Here is a 23,141-nt window from a genome sequence, read left to right on the forward strand (position 1 = left end):
TCTCACTGTAAAAATGAGAATAATATAGTGCTCTAAGGGCTGTGACAACCAAATAAATTCATGCACATTATTTGGAGCAGGTCCTGTTCCAAATGACATGGAGCACTTGGTCTATTGAGCACACACCACCATTACATGGTGGAACTGCTCCCATAGATCCATACCAGATGAGACTTGACTTATCCCTGTCTTCAAAAAATTTAAAGAAAGAGACTTCCCAACCTGAAGTCTTATTGTGTCTGCATTAAAGGAAACAAAATACAGAGCCAAATAATTACTGAGATAACTAAAACAAAAGTGCTGTCATAGGACAGTCAGATAACAATATCTAGATTTTCTATTCATGATAATTGAATTAATTGGGCAGTTGTGTAATGCTGTACTTCACTTTGCTAGTACAAAATAATCCTTAAGAAAAAAGAGAAAAATGCACATTTTCATTTTATATTTCTTAACACAGAGACTTGGAGTCCTACAATTTGTAGATGAACATCAATTCTTAGGAACACACATCAAACAACCTTTCAATCAGTAAACTGCGAGATAACATTTGTTGATTATTTTTACCCATCCTGTTCCAGAAAGATTTAATGTGACCTTTTGTTAAAGGTAAGAAAAATTACTCCAACTTTGTTTAATGGGAATAAAAATGCTGATAAATCACCCAAATAGGCATGAAGTCAGAATGTTTATTAAATCAGGTATTACCCAAAACAAAAGTAGGAATTAAGTCTTTGTTTTTGGTCCTTATTAAAAATGCTCAACATCTTAACTATAGTTACTTCATAATTTTACCATCTTAGCTGTGGATGCTTCGGGATTTATAAAAGAAGTCATATATACTCTTCACTTTTGCTTGTTAAATAGTCCCACAGTTACCTTAACAGGTCTTACACACTAGGGAAAAAAGACCAAAGGGAGGATAATTTTTGGGGTCATGGAAAGTTCCACTATCCAACAATCTTCTGGCCAGGTCCTGTGGATGATTAATAACCCTCATGTTTTTCATCTTAATATTTCTTGGTTCATACCCATAAAATTTTCCTGCTTTGTATTCATTTTTTAATTCTATAGCATTATTGGGATTTTATGCTGACTTCATAACCTTCAGAGTAACTGATCATAGCAAAATAGTTCCCTGCTTGCAGAGAGCAGCTCTCCATTGACCTCAATTTTAATGAATAAATTTTGAAAAAGAAAACATTTATTACCAATTGAAATAAGCAGCTCTGAAAGATTTTCACCAACCATTAAAGCCCATTTTTTAGAATTATAGAGCTCTTGAGGAGGCTGAATCTGATGTAACAACAATTCTGAATTATTTAGAACTCTAGATCATTTTGGACTAACTTTTAAGATTCAAGTTACCCGACTGTGCTGCTGACTTCCTATTTAACTGTCTTCTTTCCTGACTAGATTGTAGGTTTCTGAAAAAGAAAGCCTGTGACTTATTTCTATAACCCCAGTGCCAAGCACAGTGTCTGAAACAATGTAAGCATAGAATACATCTCTATTGAGAATAGTATTCATTGAAATAAGACAAATACAGGGAGGAGAAAGTTGAGAAGACACCTGGATATCTTTATAAATAATACATCATATGCACTTAGGAGGTTCATCAATTTCTTGAACTTAAAAGTTTAATGTTTCAGGAGCTAAAACAAAAAGGGTAGGAGGTTGAGAATGAGATCTATGTGTGAGAGACTTTTAGTGACAGAGGTGAAGGCTAAGAAAATATAATTATCATTTCCAAGGTCACAGATAAAGAACAGTTTAAGAAAAAAAAATAGGAATGACTTTGGTTCTCCTTCTTCACTAGAAGAATAATAAATAGCAATCGCTTGTTTTAAAGAGAAATGAGAAAAAATTTTCTTCTGGAGAGACATTAAATAGTGAGTAAGTTACCAAGGAAATTTAGATACAACAGAGCTCCCTGAAGTGCGTAGATGAGATAACCCTCCACAATTTTTGGAGACGCATCTTGTGAAACTCTATGCACAAAATATGATGCTTATGTTAAACTCTTTGGAGGTGTGTTAGAGCAGTAAATAGAAGAGTAGTTAATATCCTATTTTATATGGCACTGCAAAATATAAGGCAGATACGGATTCCACTATGTAAATTGCTTTTGCCTTTCTGTCAAAGATAGAGTATTTAATATAAAGGTGATGATGGGGTACCAAATGTTTGGCTCTCCTTTTGTAATGTAAAGTTTCCAGTTATCAGTGGCCAGTGGTGTATACTACATCACTCATATTTACTGGGAAAACATTCTTTCACCTTATGTATCAAGTGATTTATAATTGCCGTTTAAAAATAATAAGAGAGGGAGTAAATGATTTGTGAACCCACTGGACTGCTAATGGAAAAGCTTTCTACTGACCCAAGAAGGGCACTTGGATGATTATGGCTTCGATGTAGCTGGAACTACTTTAAATATTCATTGCACTTTAATGAACATACTTTTCCTCTAATTAGATATTATGTTAATACTGTTTGAATATGAGTTGACTTGCCACACTGATCTGGGGAAGCCAGGATCCTTATATGAATGAATGAGAGATCTCAGGTTGGCTAAAACTAGTAAATACATCTAGAAGAAGAGTATAACATTTTGTTTACAGATGAAGAGACAGAAAACATGCAATTTGGCCGAAGAATGTCAGGTAAGTCTTGTTTAAGCTAAGACGGATTAAAATTCTTTAATATCATGCTTTTAATATTCAAAATGTGACAGCTAAAAAGTCAAAGTGTAATTCACCTTGTCGTTCATTAATATGACATATACTTATCTCTTACTATATGCTTAGCAAAAGTATAGGATAACAATGGATAACATTAATAAATTAGTTGCAAAGTCACAAACAAACACTGACCATCTCAGGATGCGTAGGAATTTAGTTTATCTTGATGGAAATCAGAGAGCTAATAACAATTTAATAAAAATCAAAAGTCTATATTAGGTTTTAATATTTTACTTCATTAAGCAATGAAAATTTATTACTTTTGACCCTATCATCAACATAATAAATATTTACCATGAGTCTACATATTTACTTTTTAAAATGAATGTCCTTGCATTAATGTGTTAAACGAGTGTGCCTTTTAAAGTGTCTAGGGACATATTTTCCCAATGATAAGCAATCTGGGACATCTTAGGAGCATAGCAAATTGATTAAGACACCATATTTCTAGCCAATATTTATAGATTAGGGAAGTACAGGAAAGGATAAAGTTGTTCCCTTTAGCTACAGAGCTCCCATGGAGGCAACTTACCTGGCAGGAAAATGGTACCGTGGTACCTGGTGTCAGGGCAGATGTTCTCTCCTTTGAGATCCCAAACTTGGCCTGAAGCTGAGTTTCAGGGAAAGCAGCATGGGTCCTATTTTAAAGTGTTCCCTTATCCTCTCATCCTGTCCGCAAAAGAGCTAGGTAGGATAGGGGGATCTTTCTTCGGTTTCAGGTTCTTTAGTATTTCTCAATTTCGCTATCCACTGGAATCATTCAAGGATCTTGAAAAATACCAATGCTTGGGTTCTTTCCCCAGATATTTTGATTCAATTGATCTTAAGAGGGGCCCCAGACATTACGTAATTGAAAAGTTCCTGAAGTGTTTCTTTGAAGAATCATTGAACTATACCAAGTGAAAAGGAGTAAAAATTACTTTGTAATAGGATAAGCCACAAGGTACTCTTAGAAGCTTAATCTTGGATATGGTCCTTAACAAAGCAAGTTACAGCATGGTGGAGTTGGCCTATAAATAACTCAGGTCCTCCTAATTTCTATCCAAGGTTTTTCTTGAGACAACTGCTCCCCTGGAACTTGTTGACCTATATTTATATTTTGCTTTCTTAAGTTTACATGAAAGTTTAAACTTATGGAAGCATAAGTTTCATAAGTTTTTAAACTTATGGAAGCATAAGTTTCATAAGTTTTTAAACTTATGAAAGCAACATTCTAAATCATAAAAGAATTATTTTTCCCTACAGTTTCTATTAGCAAGTCAGAAGGTTTTACTTTCTTCCTTATGTCTGTTAAGGATTGTAAAATTCAGTCCCGAAACACTGCCCCAGAAGTATTCTAAAGATACCAATAAATGGTTAAGTAAATTACATCATAGCTACTTGAACTTTTGTGCAACCAGTAAAATGATTATAAATATGCTTATGATAAAACAATAAAAATAAATAGGATAAAAAATAACATGCACCCTATGATGACAACTGTGTATTTTATAGTTAAAGGCTGGAAATAATTTTTTTACAGAATTAGTGTGGGGATGGTAAGTGATTTATCACGTGGTTTCCTAATCTTCCAGTGATGGTAGGATTCTGAGTTTATATTAATAAAAACTAGCTACGATTTATTTTAAAGACTACCAAGTGCTAAAAGTTTTGAAAATCTGCAGGGTGGATACTAACAATACCATTTTTTGATCCCAGAAATGCTGAGGGACGAAGATGTTAAGTGTCACATCCAAAGTCATACAGCAAGTAAGTGGAGATATTTCATTCATAGATTTGTCTGTTTCCTATGTATTACCCACTTCATCATTATTTAAAAAATTTTAAAGACAGACTCGATCAATAACTGGCTACCCTATTAGTCCATCAAGAAACAGGATCCACCCAGTAAAAACATTTGTTGCTTTAGTCTAAGTGGGTCAGATTGTCAATGGATGCTTATAAGTTTATGGTAAAACAATAAAAATAAATAGGATAAAAAAGACATGCACCCTATGATGACAACTGTGTATTTTATAGTTAAAGATTGGAAATAAATTTCCAGTCAATGAATTCACAGGATATTGAGCTGAGAGGGAAAGATGGGGAGTGAGAAGCTCTTATCAAGTTAGCTATCAACTACCAAAATATTTTTCAATCAAGAGGAAGATGAGTAAGATAATATCAGTTTATAAACCACTTTTTAAGAGAAATTAACTCTAAAAATATAAATTTGAAGACTGCTTTGGAAGAGATACTCTAATAAGATGTGATTAGCTAATAAAAAAGTCTAAAGGTTCACAGCCTAGAAAGAATCCAATTCCTTAAAAACAATCCCCAAGGTGAAAATGATTGAAAGAATGAAATGAAAATAAGAGCCAAGCTGCTAATATCAGCTTTATGTGCTACTCCCTCAGAGAGGTATGCTCTATCTATAAAAGGGGGTCATTAAACTAGTTCAAACCCTGAGCTTCTCTCATTCCCCTGAGGCGTTCTTGCAGGGTGAGTATCTGTCTCCTGGGGCACTTACCGGCGCCCTACCCTCTCTGTCCTCATGCCCTGTTATGCAGGCTCTGCCTCACCTACCCAGGTCTTTGCCCTGTGGAGACTGTCCCCTACATTGAATTGTACAGAAAGACTCAGTTCCTGGGAAGGAAGAAATGACAAGCTAGGCTTTTCCCATGAGGGAAAGGTACTATGCAAGAGCCACATATGGAATATTAGGATGGTATCCAATGTTTCCCACTCTTAGTGGAAAAGTATGGTAAATGTTGAATTAAACAGATTCAGGCAACCAGAATCAGCACTAAATGAGAATTCCCTTCCTAAACAAATACATTTACATTTACTTCATTTCATCCGTCATTTACTGAAGGCTTTCTTATATGCAAAACTGTTTTTAAATTATGTGGAGAAGGCTATAAATGTAAACGAGATACAATACATATCCTCAAAAGCTTTATAAAAGGCTACTTTCAAAAGCTTCATAATTTTGAAGGAAAATAAGAAAGGTTCTAAATAACACATATACTTATTAGTGCTATAGTACAAATGTTAACAGCATGCTTCACCTTTGTTTTTAATGAAAGTTTTCATACGTAGAAAGGGTAACCTATACCATATAGGGGTTCAGGTTTTAGCCTGTTAATATTTTCAGTCTGTAACTTTTCACTAATATGTGCCTGTCATTTATTTTCAGTAATCAGATTTTTCTGATGTATATATAGTTTCTATCTTCTCATGGTTAAATATAAAACAAAAGACATTTGGATTCAATGAAATCTTAATTGAATGTAGTTTCTTGGATATATTAAAACAATAAATGTAACTTGGGTTTCTTAAGGCCAGAGTATACAAAAGAGGTCGTATTAAGAGTAACTTAAATTTCACTTGCTGGCATTCCCACTTGGATATGATGGAAGCTCTGGCCCTTGCAAACCTTCACCTATGCATTTCTAGGGGTCCTTAGAATATAGAATATGTTTCAGTAGTCTCCACTAGGCCTTTCATGGTCTTCCTCTTTAACCTTCCGGCTGATGATCACTGCTGTGAGTTAGAACTGCAAGTACTGGTGACTATGTGACACTGAAGTCTGTGCTGAAGTCTCCAGATGTGATTCTGCAAGCTCTCATGGTGCCATATTTGTCAGATCAAATATAGCATACCTAGTTAAATCTGAATTTCAGATAAGTAAAGAATGCAATATTTATTACATACTTATACCAAAAAGTTATTCTTTAAAACAAAATCTGAAATTTAAATTTAACTGGGTGTCCTGTATTTTTACTTGCTATATTTGGCAACCCATCAGGTGCCCAAGCATATGCTCTCTGCAACCTTTCCTTAGCTGAAGCCACATGGGTGCTGTGTACAGGTGGGTAAAAAGTCTCTCCCTCCCTCTTCTGGCGGCGTTTTTTTTTTTTTTTTTTTTTTCTGAGCCCAAAGCTGTTGCTTGTGCCTCGTGTATCTCAGGACACTCATGAAAATGGCTTTCAATGTATTTCTGTAGCCAGGACTTGGACAAATCATAGGATATCAGACTGACTGGAATGGGCTTTGGTTTGATTCCTTTACAAGTTCCTTCAAGGACTTGCCCTGCAGACTTCCTTGCTGGTTATATCCTCCCAGGCAAATTAATTTATGCTAAGAAAGCTAAATGCCCTATTAGTTCATTAGGCACATGTGCATACTTTAGTAGAGATTCACTGTATATTTATAATACAAGTTAGATGGAGACTAACGGAACTACCTGCCTCTAAAGTAAATGAAAATGCTTTCTACTTCTGGAAGTACTTAGAGAAGCTCCATGGAAAAAGTGGCTTTAAGGCCTCAGCTTTTAAGAGATATGTATGATTTTGACTGTGCAATAAATTCCAAGCAAAAGGAACAGTATGAATGATGATAAGAAACCAGGAAATTTCAGGATGTGATTGTTTCTGTTTGTTGCAGCATTTGATGTAATGATAACTGAAACTACAAGGGAACTTGGAGGCTGAGCTAAGGGAAGTTCTCAATGGCCATGGTCAGGAGTTCGTAGTTTTTTCTTCCAGAAATGGGAAGTGCTTGTAAGAGCTGGTTAAGGAAGAGAATAATCAAGAGATTCATATGATCTTGTAACATAGACCAGGTTTAAGCCTGATAAATTATAGTGAGAAAGATTAGATTGTCACTTAAATAGAATAGATAAATGACAGTGAAGGCCCCAGGTAGAGACAGCCAAGAATGAAAATGAAAATATGTTTGAAAAAAAGACTTTGGTTCTGAGCATTGGTAATCTGTTATAGTCACCAGAGGTGCCTTTAAAAGTCACAGTGCCTGGGCCATCTCCAGGATAATTAAATCTGAATATCTCTAGACGGGACCCATGAAATCAGCATTTTGAAAGCTCCACTAATGATTTCTACACTCAGCCAAGACTGAGCACCCTTTAACTGGAATCAGAGTCACCTGCAGGGCTTGTTGAGCGCTAGCCCCAGTGTTTCAGCAGATCCCGAATTAGGTCTGAGAATTTGCATTTCTAACAAGTTCCCAGGTGATGTCAATGCTGCTGGTCCAAGGACTACACTTTGAGAACTACTGCTGTAGAATGATTATGGTCCAATGATTAATTAGATATTACTGTTCATATGTTTTGACTGAGTGGGGGAAACTTAGTTATAGATGACCGAGACACTGAGTCTGAGTTAATAGTAGCATAGAGATGCCGTTGAAAGAGTTACAGACGTGGAAGAAAATAGCAGATGCTTGGCTTGAATGAGAATATTAAGAGAATGTATTCTGAGAAAAAAATTTATTAAAAAATATGCCTATGGGAATAGAAAAGAAAGCAAGCCAGTAAATGGTAGAGAACCATCAGAGAAATAGAAGAACCATAATATCACAAAACCAAGAGGGAAGAAAGTGGTCAAGGCTAGCTCTATTGGGAATATCATAAAAATACAATCTTGAAAATACTTTCAGACCCAGCGCACACTGAGACAAGGGTCCAAGAGATCTTCCTTTGCTACTTTTTACTGTCCTTAGCAAAGAGAGGTCACATTCTGAATGATGACCTGCAGGCAGCTCCAGTTCTTCAGTGCAAAAGGCAGAAGGGTCTATGTCCATCTTATTACACTTACTAAGGAATTAATGAGGACTACCAAAAATAGGAGAGATTTTTAGCTTTGAAGGTTGAAACAAAAATGATTTTTCAATCTAATCATGAATTCAAAAGAAGGTAATTCCCTGCCTTCTGGATAAGAGCAGAAGGTCAATGCTGAAGGTCAACGCTCAAGAACTTAACCCACTAGCATTTGTTAAGAATGTATAATGAACCAGGTGCTGTTCTAAGCACCTTATAATCTTCCTACTCAGAGTGTGGATCATGTACCAGCACCATCAGTGTCACTCGGCAGCTTGCTTGAAATGCAGACTCTCACCCCACTCCAGACCTACTGAAGAAGAATCTGCATTTTTAACAAGATTCTTAGATGATTATTAAAGTATGAGAAGCACTGCCTAAGGTCTTATGAGCTATTTAATACACTCAATACTGTGCGGTAAGGGCTATTATAAGGGAAGTGTTACAAAGAAGTTAAAAAATGGGCAGGGCGGGGTGGCTCACGCCTGTAATCTCAGCACTTTGGGAGGCGGAAGTGGGCGGATCACAAAGTCAAGAAATACACACCATCCTGGGCAACATGGCGAAACCCCGTCTCTACTAAAAATACAAAAATTAGCTGGGTTTGGTGGTGGGTGCCTGCCGTCACAGCTACTCGGGAGGCTGAGGCAGGAGAATCGCTTGAACACGGGAGGCAGAGGTTGCAGTGAGCCGAGATCACGCCACTGCACTCAGCCTGGGCAACAGAGTGAGACTGTCTCAAACAAACAAACAAACAAACAAACAAAAAAGTACCTACAGTCATAGAGTTAATGGGAGTAGAGCTGAGATGTAACACAATCTGAATGTACAAACCCTGACCTATGCTGACTCTCAAGAAATTCATTACATGACCCTCAGCACTCACCACCATCACTCTTTAACCTCTATCCACAGTGTCTTTCCTTCAGTGCTTCTAGGGCACCACGTCCTCTCCATCATATTCTTTATTGTCTCTACCATTAACCCACCCCTGTGTGTTAACTACCTCTCACCCATCAGATCTCTGCTCACAGTCACTTTCTCAAGAAAACTGTTTTTTAACCCCAAAACTTGGTATTCTATTCTCACAGCATCGTGTATTTTTCACCCATGATAATTTGTAATTATGAATTTATCTGTGTGATTGTGTGTGTGTGTGCTTTCTTTAACAAGACTCAAGCTCCCGGAGGGCAAGGACCACATCTGTTTTGGTTCTCACAGAATCTCCAGTGGCCAACACATTGCATGAGACTTAGCAGACACAATAGTTTCCTAAATGAATGCGTATGTGAATGGCCTTTGAATCTTACCCACACGATGTCTGTCTTACCCACGTTAGTATGGCCTGCACTGACAATCAGAACTGAACACGCTCACTCTCCATGACATTAAAGGACCTGGTGAGGTAAGAGAATGGAGCTCAAATTTAAAGGGAAGAGTAAACTTTGAGGCTGAACCCTTAACATCCAAACAAACTTCCATCTGTCATGAACACCTGACCTTCTTTCATAACCTCCTGAAGCTATGAGAACCCTTTACATACCTTTTTAGCTTTCTAGAACCCAGAACCTATGCTCTGTCTTCAGTCTTTTTGCTTTGTTGTTTTGAGACAGGGTTTCCTTCTTTCGCCCAGGCTGTACAGTGATGCAATCTTGACTCACTGCAACCTCAGCCTGCCAGGCTCAAGGCATCCTCCTACCTCTGCCTCTCAAGTAGCTGTGACCACAGGTGTGTACCACCACACCTGGCTAATTTCTGTATTTTTTCATAGAGATGGGGTTTCGCCATGCTGCCCAGGCTGGTCTTGAACTCCTGGGCTCAAACGATCCACCCACTTCAGCCTCCCAAAGTGTTGGGATTGCAGACGTGAGCCACCGTGCCTGACCTGCCTTCAGCCTTTGAAATGGCAAAGTCAGAAGATCCCAGGTGAGGCCTCTCCATGTTGGGAGGGGAGCTCCAGAACAGAAACATTGACTGTTCCAACACAAATCCTGTAACTAAACACAATCTGTTCATTTTTGAATGCTGTTCATCAGGCACCTTTCAGAGGCCCTGAATTCATTTCAATGATAGAAAATGAGACTTGATTTCAGTGAGAAGCTCTTCCACAATAATCCTGTCTGAAAAAAGCATAGATTACAATGCCACTTTAAAGGTACACTCTTCTGTAATTCTGTGTTTCATTTTCCTCCAAATAGTTTTACTCCCATGTATGTTTCCCATATCTTGCGTTCTCATATAATATTAACATAATTGGAGTAACTAAGGTTTAATGCTGCCACTATTGTGAAATAACTGCAAAGGGACTTGAGAAAAATGCTGCTGATTTTTTTTTCTTAAAGAGATGGTTAGATTTAATTTCAACAGTTTTAGAAAATATTGAACGACTGTAATCAGCTTAAAGCTTAAACAGGTGACAGGCTCAACTGTAGATGATAGGGTTGAGGGTTTTTCGGTGTAGAACAGCCTTTTGATAATTCTCCAGATACCTCTTTGGTGTTTCCATGATAACACCATGATAAACGATATGTTGAGAGGCTCAATTACCATATTTTCTTACAGCATATTCAGTCTCAACAATATATGAGTCTTCCAAATCACATCATGAATTAGGAGTGCTGAGGTCAACCTTGAGTTTTAGATCTGAGCGTCTCTAACCCAAAGGGGCATATTAATCATCTGGGCAGCTTGTTGAAATGCAGATTCTGATCAGTAGGTCTTTTGTAAGACCTGGGGAGTTTTAATTTCAAAGAAGCTCCCAGGTGGTGCTCATGCTGCTGGTCTATACAAAACACTTTGAGGAGCAAGGTCTTAGAAAACAAACTGAAATTAATTATGTGGCTTACAATGCAATTTGGCATGCTTTTAAGTCAGAACCATTGCCTAAATATTTCTGCGTGCCAGGGCTGTTATAAATGTACCCTTGTCCACCAGCACACTGGCAGAAACACTCTAGAGAAATGAGTCATTCCATGATTCCACCCTGGGGAGGAGACTTGAGTGATTTGTTTAACTAAGTTAGGGAAGAAATAGATCTGCTGTCCAATCAAAAGGTGTCTTGGGCAAATCTAGGAGGTTGGAATTTTCAGATTTCTTCTTTAAAAATATTTATATTGAGCCTATGTCTGGATGTATCTGAAACAGGTCTGGACAAAAGCTGGTCAATTCTAGAACAGAATTAAAAGCAATGTGGTCAAATCACGGTGTAATCACTAATGGGTTAAAATGCAAAATATTCTCCATACGCAATATATTTTGAAAAATGCAACATAAAGATTGCTTCACTTATAATATAGAATTATTTAAAGTAGAAAAGATTAAGAAAATAAAAATGGTTAGAGTGCATTATTGCTTATGGTGTCAGGACACAGAAAGAAGTATGGTATTTTTGGCAGGGTGGGGATGATCTTGGTCTCCTTATACACTTCCATCATGATGTGTATGTCTCTTTGACTTCTACTCTCCACCCCCACCCCAAGTCCTTGGTGGTCCTGAACCACTAAAGGAAACTATCATCAGATAAGCTGAAGATAAGGAAATGGGAAGAAGAATGGAGAGAAGGCTTTTCTATCCCCCCTACATTTTTTTTTAACCCTCTCTTAACCCTTGACTTAGGAAAATAAAAGGAAGCTTAAAAAAGTACTTTTGAAAAATTTAAAACCAGATTTAAATCTGGTTTTAAGGCCTTGCTGAAACCGAGGAGCAGAAACTAGGCCCCAGTGCCAAGCAATTCTTTATCCCACTTTGGGTGCTCAGAAAAATTTAATAAAAGAACTTATCCCAATAGGATGGCCAGGAAAAATATGTACAATAATTCAGTTGGGTGCTATGATAAAAGTCTTTCAGTGGCATCATTCAAATGGAAGCAAGCACATCTACTTTACTCCAGAAGAAAAACATACTAGAATATATCCCCAAATCCACTATAATGATAATTATCTACTATGTGGTAGAATGGTACCTAAGAATCATAGAATTTGATTGGCTGACAAAAATCCTGACAATCCCTGGCCTGACTCTATCATTTTACAGAGAAAGAAGCCGACACCTACATTGGTGATGAGACTTGCCTAATGTCACACAATTGATCCTTAAAGAACTGAGAGTTCTAACCAGTACAGAAACCTAAGTCTCATAGAACTCAGGTCTCCTGAATATTTCTCAATTTAGAGCATATTGTGCTATACCATCAATTTTTTTTCAGGCCATTTGAAGCCAGGAATACTCAAGCTTCTTTGGCACATAAGCCACTGCCTCAAAACTTTGGGCCAGGTTACAGGAATCTACTTTTAGCTGATCCTGGAGCCTTAACTTGGTTTGTTCTGACTTGACAGGAAATGATATTAAAGGTGAAATCATGTGCCAATGAAGAATTTGCTAAACTCTCCACAGTAAGGGGATAGTAAGAATTTGCCCAAACTAGAAGCTTCACTCTGTGTCACCTTCCTATGAGCCAGTCACTCTGAGCAAGTAAGGGAAATATTGTGAAACATTAGTAGTGGTATTTTATCATGGATTTCAGATGTCAGGAATTAGAGCCCTACTTCTTTCTTAGTATAAAGGGCTGTCATTACAGAGAATGATGGAGGATGCCATGGGATCTAATATAGTATTGTGGTTAAGAATATGAGCTTCAGTACCAGACAGAACTAGATTTAAATCCAAGCTCCAGCAAGTACTAGCTTGGGGACTTCAAGGAATTCAACGTCCTGGTCTTCAGTTTTCTTTCTCATAAAAATGGGAATAGAAATAATCCCCCTGACTTAAAAACTTGTAAAGATTAAATAGCCTGTGTGTTGAAAACACCTAGCACCATGTAGGATACAAACTGAACATTCAGTAAGGTAGTGATGTTTTACTCAGTCAGAAAGGTAAGCATAATCAAAATATCAGAGAAGATCCTGACATGTATATCTTACATGGTTTTAGAATTAGAGAAAGAAGTCCATGGCATAACTTTGCTTGAAAATTTCCCCAAGTAATGCTGGTCCTCACTTTTCATGTTGGCTTCAGTTACTGTTCCATTGAGATTGGAGCCAAATAATTAACGGCAACATCTTCCAAACCTGGAGCATGCACCCAAAATGTACCCAAAGAAACACTGTCTTCTGTTAAGAAGCAGGAAAATCTATCTTTGCTCTTATTTCAAATGTGGTACATTGAAGTACATACTGATTTCACTTTAACATCTGTTCAGAAGTATGGTTATTAATGGAATATAATGGGAATGGCAGGATTCAGGGAAATGGATTTGCTTTATTTCTCTATCACCGTTGGCCAGGATGTTGGGATATAGACTTGGAATCAAACCCATATAGAAGACCACATTTGTCTGCTTAAATCTTTACCTATGTCTTTACTGCGGCTAAAATAAAGAACTGGGGACATATGAGAATTGTTGCTTTCATGAAACTAGCCAGGTGGAAAAGTGAGGTTATGATGGCCTACCTAAAAACAGGGAAATATTACCTGTAAACACCTGACCTCCTTGAATGATAATGAAAACATTTCTTAGAGTCCAGAACAGTCCTTGCTTAAAGATTCTGAATGCCTATCTCACTTTAATCAAGAGGTAGACTTCAACAACATGTTAAGTATTTTACTTAAAAATTCAGTCTGCCCATTTCTATTACTGTATACAATAGTATGACGTGTATATTTTAATAGGTGAAAAAAATAGCCCCTAAATATTTGAGTCAAAAGTACTTTAAAGACAGCTGGAGAATACAAAGAATATCTTTAAAATAAAAGCAAGCCACAAAAGTTTAAAAAGTGATGATAATTTTGTGATACAGCAGTATAGGTGTGCAAATTAATCAATAAATTATCCAATGACTATTTGTTGTGAATACTATCTACATAGAACTAGATTAGGTTGGGGTGGGGAAAGTGAATAGTACAGAAAGGATATACGCTATGATTCATGTGCCTAGTGAAGGATATAAAAGAAAGATTATAATGAAGGGAATAATTGCAGAGGTCATGTCATATAGACGTAGGGATTTCAGATTTTGGCATATTTTCTACACAGCTTTTGAAATTGTGTATATGTACCATTTCTTCTGTGGTATTCTAAGTTGATGGCTACTTTTTTCATACCAGCTTTACCTAAGCCTCTATTTGGAATTCCATAGAAGGCACCTTTCTGTGTTCCTGCTTGTCTGGATCACCTTGTCAACATAATCATGTTTATCAGAAGTTCTAAACCTTTCTGTGTCCGGGACCCCCTGGGTGTCTTAATAGTATTTGGAAGATGACCTTCTGTTGTCATAACAAAGGTTTCTGACCACTTCTGTCAATCAGTGTTTACACATCTTCAGCCTGTCCCTAAGCACTGACCTGCTTCTTTAATGTCAAGAAATTGCCAATTCATAATCATGTTATGCAGCCACCGCTATTTATTCTGCAATTTCCTAATTTTCTGCCTACCAATAGCATTTTCCAGTACTAAAATTTTCCATATTGGTCAGAGTTGGGAAGAGTGGTGACCCAGTAGAACAGGAGAAAGCCAAATGAATTTGAGGGCTAAAATATATACATATAAAAATTTTCCTCAAATCTTGTACACCAGGAGTTCTTACACGTTAGGGTGTATCAGCATCTTAGAGGCATACTTTGAGAGCCCTTGAAACACAGGAACCAAAATCATTTTTAAATAACATGTGATTAAAACAAAAGGCCATCTCATTTTGCTCTCCGCCGGGGAGTTCTGATCCTGGGAGCCCCTGGAGAGCCTTTGACAAGATTCTAGGCATCCATGGTACTCTTAAGATTATATTTTAAATATTACATTTTGTATTGCATGAGACTGTGTCTGAACACTTGAGAGGGCCCATTGCTCTCAGAAAATCTCAAAAGTCCAATTTACCCAAACATAGTTTAAAGACTCCCACTGATGCCATGCAGAGAGAGTTAAGACAACACATTTGAGGAAACATTGATAGATACTAGAATATTGCAGAATAAGAACTTTAGCTAATGTGTAACACTTCTGTTTTTCTTATGCTATTATGATATTAACCTTTGTAATTAATGATACCCTTCTTTTGTGATTACCCTCTGACTCCTACTAAAATGTATATCAACCACCAAATAGCATAAAGTTTCCATGAAGCACCTGTTATAGGCCTAGCATGGTGTTGGATCAATGGTGCACTCAAAGATTACAGAGTTCCTGCTTGCAGGTTACTTGGTTACTCTGGGTGAGGACACTGACATCTACATTTTTTTTTGAGACGGTACCCCTCTGTCACCCAGACTACTACTGTTAAGCCTCACAAGAGTGAGAACTTTGCTTTTCTTGCCCCAAACTCTGTCTCACATGCTTAGGAGAGCATTTAGTAAATCATAAGAGCACAACCAATGATTATTAAATGAGTAAATTGAATACCTCAGGGATTTTATACTGTAAATAGCATAATGATATTACCAGATAAACAAAATCTCCTCAGTGGCTGATTGAACAAAACATTTACACCTGGAGGATACTGTGAATACAAGCACTAGAGGACCCAACCAATAATGCATACTAATGAACTGCAAAGTTGACTCCATAGGAAAAACCAACTGAAATTTAAATATGACAAAATTTCAAATCTTTCTTTACTCCAGGTGTTTGGTATAGGAAAGAACTCAATTAATAGGGTATAGGTTAGGAAGATTACCTCTCCACCACATCCTTTTCTTTAGCAAGCAATAATGTTGATGGCAAAGGATTTGGGAAATGAAAAGCATGCTGCCTAACCACACATCCAACATGCTCCCATCAATAAGTTTGAAGCAGGCAAACCCTAACCTAGATTTAAAGCTGATAAATCATCTGTTTCGTTTCACTAAACATCAAGGGGCTGCTCAGCTTTGTAAAGCTGAAACCCTTGTCAGCCTCTGGATCCATTTAAATGAGGACACCACGTTAAGAAAAAAAAAAAAAAAAAGCAGGTTATAAGGTTTCCCTGAGGAATCTCTAGTTTCTAAGTGCATTAAATCCTCCTTCAATTTAGGAAAAAGATTTTTTTTCTCTCAAAACTCTTGAAAAAGGTTTTTTTTTTTTTTTAATGTATAGATGCTGACTATATCAAATTAGTGATTTCCAATATTAGGCCATTCATTTATTGAAATTGGGGTCCTTTCTATTCCACTATCTTCACAGATGCACACACATATCTTCACATACATTAAAAAAAAATTCTTCTTCTTGGGAAACACCTGTCTTGGGAGTTCTTGGCTGTGCAGCTTCTGGGCATGCACAGGGTCAAGCAGACAAATGGTGCAGTGACTCTTTTGGAAGTCACATTTGTCCCTGAAACTTCAGTCACTTGGAGACTGCATGCCTCATTGCCGGCAGCAGCTCAATCTTGACAGTGTAGAATGAGTTTAGAAATCTCATTTGAGCGACAAAATTTAAATTGAGAGTCTAAACAGCACAATATATTTAGTGCTGAAATGACCGTTCTTTGTAAATTTTGCTGACTGTGATTTTTTTTCTTTCCTTTTGTTATAAGGCTGTTGTAATAATCTTGCTCTCATCTGGAATTTTTTATGGGAAAGGAAGATCACTGGACTCAGTTATTTAGTACATCAGTTAGGTGCACATTCCTATTTTTATACACAGAAAATTCCTGCTTCGTTTGCTATGCAAACACACATACACATCATTCCTGGAATCCCTACTACATTCATAACTCACTGCTTTCAGACACACACTCACACGGCACCAAAACACAAACTCCCCACATGTTAACAATCAAGCCAGGCTGAAGATGTAAATAGGTGGATATGACACCAGGTGGATGTGTAATCAGTAATAAGAAATACATTGAGCCCCATAATGAAAAGAAATCCCACAAATTGTTGAGGATTCCCCCTCCCCCTTCCATTCACTGATTTATTAACCCTGAACAAAGATGTAATTGCAGGGTCTCAGAAATAACTTTTGTTTTCATTTTTCTTTTTTTTATTTTTATTTTTGGCATTTGTTTTGTTTGGCCTTGAATTTCTTAATATCTAGTCATACCATTCATTGCCTGTTTTCTTCACTCAGTTGCCCATCTTTTCCCCCCAGAAATGAAAGAAGCATTAGCTTCTGAGTCTTAAGGATGAGACCTCTGCATTTTCTTTGCTTGTTTAGGGCAAGAAATGAAGTGCTGCCTCTTTAATTGGCAGAAGCATGCAGAAGGAGCATACCTTTAATTTAGTGTTGGGATACCTCACTTGCACCCTGGCTGTTGTCTTATTGGAGACGGCAGCCTGCCTGAGATCCTCTAGCACTGAAATAATATCATCCAGCACGCATTTCTTATCCTGATTTCTCAACACACACAGATGGGAAAAAGTATAATTATAGCCCTTGTGGTTCACCTTCATTTCCAGCACGGCTCGGTGGGTCTGCAGGATCCCCTCAGCCTGGAGCAAAATATTGTCCCCGGTTGGGGAGAGGAGGATCACCCTCCCATACCTCCCAGGGGTGTGTAAGTCCGAATAGAGCTGGCTTTTGGACTGGTCCAGGGGGAAAAGGCTGCTGGCCAGGCTGCGCTCGATCTTGGCCAGGCTGTGGCTGGGAGCGACCAGGCGCTCCAGGTCGCCCTCGGGCTGGAAGCGGTTGAGCGCGCTGAGGCCGAAGGTGATTGTCAGGACTGCGGGCACGGTGAGGAAAAAGACCGGGTGCCGGCTCACGCACAAACCCAGCCTGTGGCAGAACGACTGGAGCCCTCTGCGAAGCACCTGCCGCAGCATCCTCCACCAGATCCAGCTCGCAGGCGCTCCCGGCCGTCTTAAAAAGCACATGTGACATGTGTAAGCGCCGGGCTACCCCGTTATCCCCCATCCCACCCCCTGGGGCCAGTCCCCCCTCCCCACCGCTGCCGCCTCCCCACCCACTCCGCGCTCACCCCACAACCACTCCGCCTGGTCTTTCCCCGGCCCCACCTCCATGCGCTCCTACTACTCTTTCAAACACTGCAGCAAGTTGCAGCAAGGCGGGCAAATACCGACAGCGCGCGTGGGGGCGGGCGGCGGGCGCTGCGGGGGCGCCGCGGGGCCCACCCCCTCCCCGGCCTCCCCGCGCCCTCGCCGCCTCCCGCGCTGGCTCTCACCGCATGAGCAGCGTTTCCCTCGGTCTAGCCCTTCATCTCGGTGCTGCAGTCCCCTGGCCTCCCTCGCTGGAGGTGGTTCCGTGTGGAGCGTCCCACAGATGTGGATTTCCTCTCTGTCTTGGTGGGGTTCGGTGCCTAACTGGAACCATGTGCCTCGGTGTTGTAAGAAGCAGACATGTGCCCCATAAAGCGGAGGGGGGGTGCTGAGGGGGAAATAGGAGGGAGAAGGGCGGGAGCACGTTGGGGGTGGGGGACAGATAAGCTTTTTTTCTTCTTTTGAGATGCTGACAGTTATTTTTAGAGTTTTGTGTTCCCTCTTCCCTCCCCGCTGGAGTGAATGGAAGAGGAAATAAATGGTGAAAGTGCTGCTGGCCCATTGGAGCAGGGGCAATTAGAGCCCAAGGAGTGGGGCGTGGAGGGAGACAGCTCCAGGGCTCCAGGAGGCAGCCTTCTCGCCCCTCCAGTTTCCCTGTGCCCTCGAATTCTGCTTTTCAGCGAAGAAAAGGAGCAGAGAGGATGATGCTGCATTTTTAACACACCACACAGCATGCAAGGGATTTCCTCGCAACACCTTCGTCGCTGTGATTCCACAGACCAGTCCGCTGCAGCTGAGGGCTGCGGAGACTCCATCTATCCCTGGTGCGTTTGGGACTGTCTGGATAGCTTCCTTCCTCTGATGGCTGGAGAGGAGGCATTTGCCAATAGCAGTAGCCTGTGTGCGTGTGCGTGTGCGTGTGTGTATATTGAGAGTGAAGATCTACAGGCAATATGAGGTTTCTCATAACATGTTACATTCACTTTCCGTATTCTTGAGATTAAAGGACAGAAAGTTCCTAAAGCTGATTTCAGTCCCCTTTTCCCAGTGTCTCCTTCCACCCCTCACCCATGAGGACTGTTTCAAGCCATCTAGTTTAGGTTAATTTTTCCCTGTGAGTGGAATTCCAGAAACAGACACTTCCAGACACACACCAGGTAGTTTTGCCTGAAAAAAAGAGAGTCGGGTGGGTAGAGGGAAACCTATTGGAGTCACTTGTAAAAATCAGTGAATCTCCTTCACCGTATAAGAAAGAAAACCCCCACCAGATACAATTCCTCCTTCAGCATCCAAAAGTGTGAAGATAAGGATCTCAGCTTCAGATCAGGTCAACTTCAAAAACTAATATTAATAAGTGTGTGTCTGTGTGTGTGTGTGTGTATGAATTTTTTAGGGCAAACTCTAAAGTGTGATTGTGAACTGGAGATTTGCTTTCCAAAGTTTCTGTTCTTTTTGGAATGACTTCATAGAAAAGATTGAGTTTCAAGAGATGTTCTGTGCACAATTTCTTAATAACAGTGAAAGTGCCCATTCTTAATTAGATACTTAGAAAGGGACCCATCTATGCATACAAACAAGCTAAAGGACTCCTTGTCATAATATATACCTTTTATTTTTTTCTGCTGGAATTGATTCTTCAGTTAAGAGAACAATGACACAGCAGAGAGCTCAGAAACAGCGACAATGCTTAAGGAAAAGTGTTTAAAAGAAGGTGTCATATATAAGATTAAATAAAAATTCCACCCTTTCTAAATTGAAAGTGACTTTGGCGGCCATTGTGTTTGAATTTCTACTGAGTGCAAGAATAGCTTCTATATTATCTCTGGTAGTTCTCCATCTGGCCCATGCTACAACATTCCCGAATTCACAAATTTTTCTAGGAAGCCCATTCTATTGTTACACTGCCTTTTCTTGTATTCAGTCAAACTCAATCTCTTTACCACATTCATAGACTAGTCTTTCCTCTACTTCAGCGGAGTCACTTTTGCATCCCACTGTCAGATCTTTTTATCACTTTATATAATGTATTCCATTAGTGCCACATGATGGGAAATTTTTGGCTATACAGCAGAGAGGAAATGTATCTATCATCCATTTTCTATACCTTCGTTATTACATTAAATATACTTGGTTATATCCTCTACATTAAATTTTTTAATAGCCTTTATGCAAAATATGCAGTAATAGATTTTAGAAATAGACATTGTTGCATAACTTATCAAGTCCATTTTATAAATAAGGACACTAGAAATGACAGAGATTAAGTGACTTCAAGGCCACCCTCAGAGTTCTCTGTAAAGCTGAGACTGGTCTCTGGCTATTTTGCTTCTCAGCCCATTGCATTTCCTTTGGTAGCATCAGGCAGCATACTCTCTTCTCACAACAAACAAATATGTCAGTATTATTGTCTTTTTTCTTATTCTCTTCATTTCCCACACTTCCTTCTTCAATAAATTTAATAGAATTAGGGAAGAATAAAGATACCAATGTATAATTGACTAAATAATGTATGGTATATACCTGAGATGAACCACTCTGACATAAATGTAAATCATGTTGTAGAATTATAATGGCATGGAAATACATTCACTGAATGTTAACTGAAGAATTATGTACAATATGAAACCACTTTGCAAAATAAAAAATATACACATAGAAAAAAGATGAAGGATGCATTAGAATGTTCCTTTTTATTGCTAGATGATGGGATTGTGGGTGAACTTATAAAATAATGCATTTGTTAATTTTAGAATAGCTTTAGATGAAAGAAAATTGGCAGATAGTATAGAAAATTTGCTTATAACCTACACTCAGTTTCTCCTATTATTAATATCTTACATTAGTTTGGTAAATTTTTAAAATTAATAAATCAATATTAATACATTATTATTATGAGTTTATATTGATGACTCCAACTCTCATCTATTGCTACATAGATTATTGTAGCCCCTTTCCCTTGTTTTCCTGCAACCTCCCATTTCTACAGTGAAAAGTCTGGGTCTATCAGTGATTTAAAAATTGTTTTTCTATAACAAAAAAATATATTTTTAATAAGAAAAATAATTTAAAATAAGGAAGAAAAGCATGGTTGCTCAATTTTTATACTGTGAAAAGTCAATGCCAAATACAATTAGGGATCCATTAGAAAGATAAGTTATAAGCTAAAAAGAAGGGAAATGTTAGCAATATTCCAGATTAGCCCACAGAAGGTTAATTTTCACTAAAACATCAGTGGATATCAATCACATGGTAATTATTGCAAATCTGATTTAAAATAGGGCTTAATATAAAGCTGAAAGTGGTGCATTTAGGGACCAATTAGTAACAACACATAAATTGGTTCTATTTAGTTCAAACGGAATTCATATTTTCTGATATATCTTGGTAAGTATGAGTTTTCAAGACTTAGAATCAAGTTGGGACTTATTAGCTTGTATTTTTGCAGGATGGGACACCAGAGAAAACTGGACTTGGACACAGAACAGCTGAGTTCTAGGCCAATTCCATAATTTACTTCCTAAGTCTTTTAAATAAGACACCTAATTATTTGGTCCTGTTTGTTCATAAATATAGATTACATTTATTCGCTTGTTCAATTCACTCATAGCAGTATTCACAAAAACTCAGTAAGTTTGCCATATTAATTAATGCTCTAATACTACCAATTCTAACCATTCTAACATGCTAAGCCTCCAAAGCTCAGTGGAATAAAACAAAGTTTTCTATTGTTCAAGGTTAGCAGTCCCTTGTGGATATTTCTGGTCATCCAGGAAAGGAATCAAGCTCAGGCCTGGATTCCACAAAGTCGTTCATCCACCTTCCACTGACAACTTCAAAGTCCTTCCTGAGGTCATTTCCTAGCCTATGAGTTGCAGAGATGCAAATGGGAAAAGAGCCCGAAGAAGCACACCTGGGAGGTTTTGATGGTTTCTTCTGAAACACATGAGAAACATCACTTTTTCAGGCATCTCTCTGATTTGCACTTAACCTCCAGGGAGGCTGAAAAATGCAGTTTAACTGTGTGCCTAGGGAGAAGAGCAGATGAGCTTGATGATCAGGCAGCAAACTCACCCTCTTTCTGGATTCTTTGCCCTGTTCACCTTCAGTCCTGATTATAAGTTCAGGGCTATCATCTGACCCCCTTTTGTCATTTTACATCAGACTTGTTCTGCCACTGCCATCTCAAGGAATGCTGGCTTGTGGGTTTTAAGAAAATGCTCTTTGACCTTCTTCTGTGACGGGTTTAAGGAGTTTGCCGGGGATTAGCCTCATCACTTGGCTCAGGCCTCTTGTATGCAGAAGGGCATATCCGAGATATAACGTTTTACATTTTAGAGGCAATTTTGGTCTTTAGCATTTTGGATGTCTGCAGCTGTAACTGGCTTGAATAATAAGGACATTTCTTATCTCACATAACAAGATGTCCACAAGAACAGTAGTTATAGAGCTGGTTAATTTAGAGACTCAAGGGTGTAATTAAGAACCCAGGTCCTTTTCCTCTCAGCCTTGCCCATGGCCACAGCTTGAGCTCTGTGCTCATGCTTGCTCCACAGGCAACACACGCAGACAGACAAGATCCCAAGGAAGAAGCTGCCTCAGCTCTTGTGTCTTGTAAGAGTGAAGAAGCTTTTCCCAGAAGGCCTCCAGTAGATTTCTTCTTAAGTCTCATTTCCCATGCCTATGTCTAAATCAATCACTGGTGAGAGGAATGATAATGTGGTAATTGGCTGAAGCCAATCTGGACTCACACTGGTGCTGGGAATGGGGCCAGCCTCCTCTCTGAGCACATTGTCATGGGGGAGTTTATGCAGGGTTTGTTTTGTTTTGTTTTAAACCAGTTTCTTTAGGAAGAAGCATGATAAGATATTGGGGATGTTTGGGTCTTGGGCAGC

The 23,141-nt window shown here is 38.7% G+C and overlaps 1 protein-coding gene across 5 annotated transcripts in view; it reads right to left on the minus strand.

Annotated features, from left to right (window-relative positions):
- Positions 1 to 18,826, minus strand: part of PTCHD4 (patched domain containing 4) — a 231,821-nt gene extending 212,995 nt beyond the window's left edge. The window contains exons 1-2 of one of the 5 annotated variants that reach the window (XM_063666258.1): positions 18,435 to 18,826; positions 17,527 to 18,112 (exon numbers count right to left, since the gene is read on the minus strand). In XM_063666258.1, the coding sequence (XP_063522328.1) occupies positions 17,527 to 18,112; positions 18,435 to 18,439 (591 nt within the window). In that variant the 5' untranslated portion in view covers positions 18,440 to 18,826. Of the gene's footprint in view, positions 1 to 17,526; positions 18,127 to 18,230; positions 18,306 to 18,434 lie in introns of those variants that run through there. The other 4 variants (XM_063666259.1, XM_063666260.1, XM_054493056.2 and 1 more) reach the window with 4 other exon arrangements.
- Positions 18,827 to 23,141: the final 4,315 nt, after the last annotated feature.

Source organism: Pongo pygmaeus, chromosome 5 (assembly GCF_028885625.2).
Source record: "Pongo pygmaeus isolate AG05252 chromosome 5, NHGRI_mPonPyg2-v2.0_pri, whole genome shotgun sequence".
In the NCBI taxonomy this organism is placed as follows: Eukaryota; Metazoa; Chordata; class Mammalia; order Primates; family Hominidae; genus Pongo; species Pongo pygmaeus.